General features: G+C 41.1%; 1 protein-coding gene across 7 annotated transcripts in view; it reads left to right on the plus strand.

The window, feature by feature from the left end:
• svilc (supervillin c) overlaps positions 1-5,968 on the plus strand; it is a 23,565-nt gene that overhangs the window by 7,043 nt on the left and 10,554 nt on the right. For all 7 annotated transcript variants that reach the window (XM_034894745.1, XM_034894747.1, XM_034894748.1 and 4 more), the window contains 5 exons: positions 716-777; positions 1,823-1,968; positions 3,057-3,285; positions 3,506-4,080; positions 4,327-4,453. In XM_034894745.1, the coding sequence (XP_034750636.1) occupies positions 716-777; positions 1,823-1,968; positions 3,057-3,285; positions 3,506-4,080; positions 4,327-4,453 (1,139 nt within the window). The remainder of the gene's footprint in view (positions 1-715; positions 778-1,822; positions 1,969-3,056; positions 3,286-3,505; positions 4,081-4,326; positions 4,454-5,968) is intronic.

Below are 5,968 nucleotides of genomic sequence, written 5' to 3' on the forward strand. Positions count from 1 at the left end.
TAAAGATCAGCCACCCACTCAGATCAGCTGGTATCCTGTCTATAATGGAGTGAAATGGAAATTTGTAAGTGACCCCAAGGCATTTTGCATCATCCGGTGGATTTTGGCACACCTCTGCTCTTACGGGCACTGGCGCCATGGAGGGATGCCGAACATGTTCATTTCCTCACACTGCCCACACAAAGATGACACAGAGCGGGTTTTAAAATTTCCAAAGTATCCCCTTAATAGGATAGCAAGGAAGAAAAGTTTTAACTTCTTTTCTTTTCAAAATATTGGATAATAGTACGTCTTTGGGACTCAAACATCAACATATTAAATGTGACTAAGGTCAAAAACACTGCTTATGTAAATATTTTACAATTTATTGTATTTTAAATCATTGTGTGTCTAATTATGTACAGTGTAATTAAAAAACGACTTGTCACTATTGCTATAAAAGGTAAAAGTGGAGTAAAAGGTAGAATATTTACAGTTGAAATAGCATGGAGTAGAAGTAAAAAAAATAAGACAAAATAGAAATACTCAATATTGGTGCAATTATCTCAAAATTAAGAAACCAACTTTCAACAAAATTGAGAGTTCAGAGAATCACCAGAAAGGACATTATTTTATCAGCCAGCCTTTATTTGTTTGTCAGAGTTCATCTCATAGCCTGTTTATAAACTGTTCATGACATAATGATGTGTGACTTAATGTGTTTTTCTTCTTGCAGCTGATGTGAAAACTGATGACAGAGCCAAAATGAGTGTGGCAGCCAAGATGTCTTTGTTTAAAGTGAGTCTATGTTTGTCTTGGCACAAACGGTCCTTATTGCTAACCAGGACCTGTTCTTTTTCTCTTATGTTATGTGCTGTCTAATGCCTGCTGCTAAAAATGATCCGTGTCCGTGGCTACTCCCTGCTTCTCCATCTGATATAATGGAGGCGTGTATTTACATATTCACAGCTGAATAATTTAAAGTTTTCTGAAAGTTTACTCATGACAATTAAGCTGCAACGAACTTGTCTAACCACAATTTGCTGCCAGCATGGAACTTCAAACCGAAATTTGGATTACAGAATTATGCTGGTGATAACTTGTCGAAATGTATTGAACAGCTAGAGAAAGAGCGAGCTTCGTCCATTATCGACAGTCACCTCAGCTCCTCACCTTACAGTCTAAGACACGTGGTGAGCCAGCGCTGAGCACGCAGAACACAAACCTGATCATGTTGAGGGATATGAATGGTCAAACAGGTGCAGTCTGATGCTACCGTGTGTCTGTTTATACTTCTTAAAAGAAAGACTAACTTTATAGTTTTTGGTCTCTATACAGAAGATGAAGCAGATCATGGATTTTCCCCTCAACACTTACAATGTTCATTCAAATATTTCACCACCCGCACACTTTTAGTCATGAAGCATCAGGTGAAAATGTGCCAGACACGGTATTACCATTAAAAACCTTAGCAGTGGTGTTTATAATTAGCCTGCTACTCTCTGGAGGCAGGCGGGGAGGTAACTGAAGCCGGCAGAGCTCTGGTTACACCGTGACCCGTTGGGCTGGCATTCTATCCATGTAGCCAACACGCTCCACCTTATAGCTGGCTGCTTTATTCACCAGCTATCTGACCCACTTCCCCTCCCTCCATCTGTTCATACAAATAGAACAGGAGACATCAAGAGGGGAGAGTTTTTATTGCCATTTTTGCGGTCTCCCTTATTACTTATTTAGCAGGTGGAGACGGACCTGAATGTTTGTGGTCCACCTGTGGAAAAGGAACAAACGTTATGGTTAGATGTTGTGTTGATGTAGAAATGTTTCTCCACCTCCTCTGTAGGAGCTGGAGAAGTCTGCTGCCCCTGAGGCCTCGACCTTCCTGAAACCTCGCTCGGGCAGCGTCTCTCATGAGCGCAGAGTGCGCCGTGGCAACGACCATCGCTTTTTAACCCAGCCAATCACCTGTGAGGACATTGTGGCAATCAGGTGGGGAAGCCTACAAGTGGCTAGATCAAGGGAGACTTTAGCTTCAGCGCTAGGAATACATAAAGAGTCATTATTGGATTCTAAAAAGTTTTAAGCAACAAAACTTAGCAGTAACACTTTTTTAGACATCTGTTCCAAGGTTGTTGTTTTGTTGCTTAGCCATTTGGGGGATGAACTTTGTTTAAAGAGCAAAAATTTAGCCTCCTCCCACAGATCAACAGTAATCTAAAACTTAGATTCCGTGTCTTTTAGTATTCAGATGTGAAAAAAATAGGTATTGTCATTGCATGAATACCAGGTTAACAGTATCAGAATAGTAACACATTTCTGCCCTGCTAAAAGTACCTCGTAAATAAAGACGTATTCCAGTCTGTGATTATCCATCAACATATTTCCTTTATTTTTAGTTAAAAAAATCCTAATTTCTGCTTTTCTAACTCAAACATTAGGTATTATTTCCTATAAATGAGGTTTATTGACCATAAATTCCTAAAATAACTGTAAAACTAAAGTTAATAAGTTAGTGTCACATAGTGACACTATAAACACTATAAATAAAAAAGTGGCAAACATTGAAAAAAAAGCCTCAAAAGTGTTGAAAAAAGGGACAAAAACATAAGAAAAACTTCAAAACTGGATTAAAAGCGTCAACAAAAGAGTTGATTTCAATTTTGTCGGAAAGACAACACATGGGTTAAAGGCTTATTCATTTCCTAAACCAGCTGGACACTGCAGTTATAAGCAAACATTCCTTAAACAGAAGTAAATAGTGCATTTATTGGGGACTACTTTCAGTGCAGAATAATACACATTTTGTGCTGTGAATACTTTCAGCAGGACGTTGTATATGGGATTGATTCAAAGTGAATGACAGTGCCCAGCATGTTTATGGTAATAAAGGATAGTGTCACTGAGTGCAACTGTGCAGCTTACTGGTGTGTTTTAATTTGGACAGTGGCAGAGGATATACCAAGTTACACAGGCAATACTTGTTTTCAAAATCAATCATTATTGAGTCATTATGGATGTTCTTATCTCAGCAATTATAAGCTTAAGTTTTTGTTGAGTGTGCCCATTTTCCCCCGCAGTTCCCCCAAACCAGCCCCACCAGTGGAGTCCCATTCTGCGCAGGCCGAGTCAGGGGAGGATGACGATGAGAGCTGCAAGCTGAGCATGAGTGAGAAGCTGGCCCTCTTCAACAAACTGTCCCTGCCGGGGAGAGAAGGGGACAGCCCCGCTGACGGGCCCCCAGAGAGACGAAGGCAAAAGGGGGCTCGGTACCGCACACAACCCATCACTGTGGAGGAGGTCAACCTGGTGAGTAGACGAGCCAAACCACCTCTTTTAAACAAAAATAACAGAAAAGGCAGACAGTCAACAAACCTTTAAAGAACACAGTGATGGCTTTTAAGCTTCAAACTTGGTTAAAAAAGTCAATGAAATACCCTGTCAGAATATATAGCATGTTTCAAAAAATCAAATACATTTTAAATAATTAGTATACCTTCTCTCACCCTTGTGCTTTGTCTCTGTTCAGCTCCAAGAAGGCCCTGTACAGCTTCCTGCCTTCTATTTGTCCCCTCATCTGTCCGACAGACAGCAGGCCTCGTCTGTCAACCTAAAACCCAGCGAGATACGCCTTTCCAAGCCAAGACCTGAGACCGGTCTTGTGCCTCAGGAGCCTAGTTGCCCTACACAGCGCTACGTCTCTGAGCCCGTCTTGAGAGGAATCCTGAAGAAGAGTTGCTCTGGAGGCTCAGAGTGGAGCAGGACGGATGGCGGTCAGACGGATTCACCAACCAGCCATGAACAGAACGGTGGAGGTTTTGAAGAAGCAGGGACACAAGGACTGAGAGAGAGCACAGAGTGGCAGGAATTGTCTGCAGCCCAGCGGAGAGAGAGACGCAAGGCTCCAGATGTGGAGGGAGGCTCGCTGACTGCCGCTCCCTGGAGGCAGAGGGCTCGAACCAGGAGGGAAACCATTGCCTGTACACCAATAAGAGCCTTGTCAGAGCAGGACGCTCCTCGGGAGGAGAGGCCCTGCCTGATAAAGCTGCAGGAACAGCTGGTTCCCTCTGTGGAACACAGCTCAGACACTACTGGGAGAGTTCAGTGAGTGTCTGAAATTACATTAGATGGGCTGAAACCTGTCTCATTATGAGAACAAAAATGAATTTGGGGGGAACATTGAGTACTTCATGTATTTGGTGCTGCTAGAATGATCAGATTTACAGATGTCACCAGCACAAATATCATCTCTCATCAGTTTCAGGATGCAAATTTAACTGAAATAAGTTGTATTGTAGTATTTTGATGTATTATGTGGTTCATACTCTGTATATGTGATCTGTCTAAAAGGAAGCAGAATGGGGAAGAGAGTGTGAGGAGGATAAATGAAGAAACCAACGCCATGGGAAATATTCAAGTCACACTGGCAGATGACACTGTTAAACTGCAGGAGACAACCAACACCAGCAGAATTAAAGTAGGAAACAAAGACGCGTCACACTGTTAATTAATGTAAAGTTATGTGACGACTTTGGTATGTCCAATGAGAATCACAAAGGATTAAATCACAGCTGCAGAATCAGCAGCTGCTATGCCTCTTGCCTGTAAAGGGGAAACTCTCTGCCGCTCCATAATCTCTAAGCCTTTCAGAGTCCAGTTTGGAGCCAGTGGGTGTTAGACTGTCAGCAGTCGTTTTTGTCCCTCTCACTTTTAAGGTTTTAGTTTGATTTACTTGTTAAAATCTTTCTAAACAGAATAGTTATAGTAATAGCTGCTAAAATCCAGTGGTGAGAAGAGAGATGTTAAGAAAAAAAAAACATATTGATATGTTGAGATCAGTCTAAATAGACACTACTGCTCTACCCACTGATCCTGTGATCGGTGGAGGTTCTACTTGCTGCCTGAGAGGAAGACCGACATGCAGTACTCCGAGAATAAAAATACTGCTAACTCTTCTGCACAGTTTTCTTGTAAAACAAAAAAGTAATTAATCTAAAAATTGAACGTCAATCAAAGATAGATGACACCCCACAGATACTTCTGAAACCAAACCTTCCCATATGATTTCATAGCTTGATTTTTTAATGTAAAAATTACATTAACTTCAACTAGTGTTGACGCAAACACAAATCTTCATGTGCACAACATGAATACAGTGAGTGAATTTTAGAGTGGTCTGAAATTCCCACTTGCTTTTCTGAATCTTGGCTGGTGTTTGCCCAACAGGACCATTCTACCATATTTAAGATGAAGATATACCCAAACATTAGCTGTTGTCACGCGTGTAGACTTCTGTCGTGTCATAAAAAAGAGAAACCTGTCCTTTTGGTCCAGTCACAGTTGCCTAAATGACTGAATGATAGAGTGAGATAGATTTGGCCGACGCCGGTTAGCAAGATTCCTCTCAGTATTATTTCTGAGTATTACTTCACTGGTATCAAGAAAATTATACATAGCATAACTTAACATGATTCGCAACAACTTGGATTACATTAGAAACCACTATAAAATGTCCTGTGGGAAAGCCCGCTGGGCTTTGTGGAAATAAATTGCACGTGGAGGTTGCTGGGTTCACTTTTCCTGCCATCCTTGGATCCAGAGTGAGAAGAGGCCAGTGGGTAGATCTGTGTATTTGTTATTCCAATGTAACCAGATATAGCATCTCTTAGCAACAGCTCTCTGGATTTGGTAGGTGCTAAATGTCTTGAGATCAGACTAAAGTTACTGGGGAATATCTCTGGACTAGTTAGTGTTTATGTACTGAGAGGGATTTGACTGTCTCAGAGCATTATGTGGAATGTAAACACACTGATTATTCTGGTGGTTAAATAGACCCTTTTATAACATAATATCAGCCGCACCGTTGTGTGTGTGTGTGTGTGTGTGTATTAACGTTGGTACACATGTATCTATGTATTTATTCATTTTCCTTTCCTGTTCTGTTAGTTTCTTTGTGTACTTGTAGCAACATTTTAATTTGTCATTTTCTTAT

Source organism: Etheostoma cragini, chromosome 15 (genome assembly GCF_013103735.1).
Source record: "Etheostoma cragini isolate CJK2018 chromosome 15, CSU_Ecrag_1.0, whole genome shotgun sequence".
In the NCBI taxonomy this organism is placed as follows: domain Eukaryota; kingdom Metazoa; phylum Chordata; class Actinopteri; order Perciformes; family Percidae; genus Etheostoma; species Etheostoma cragini.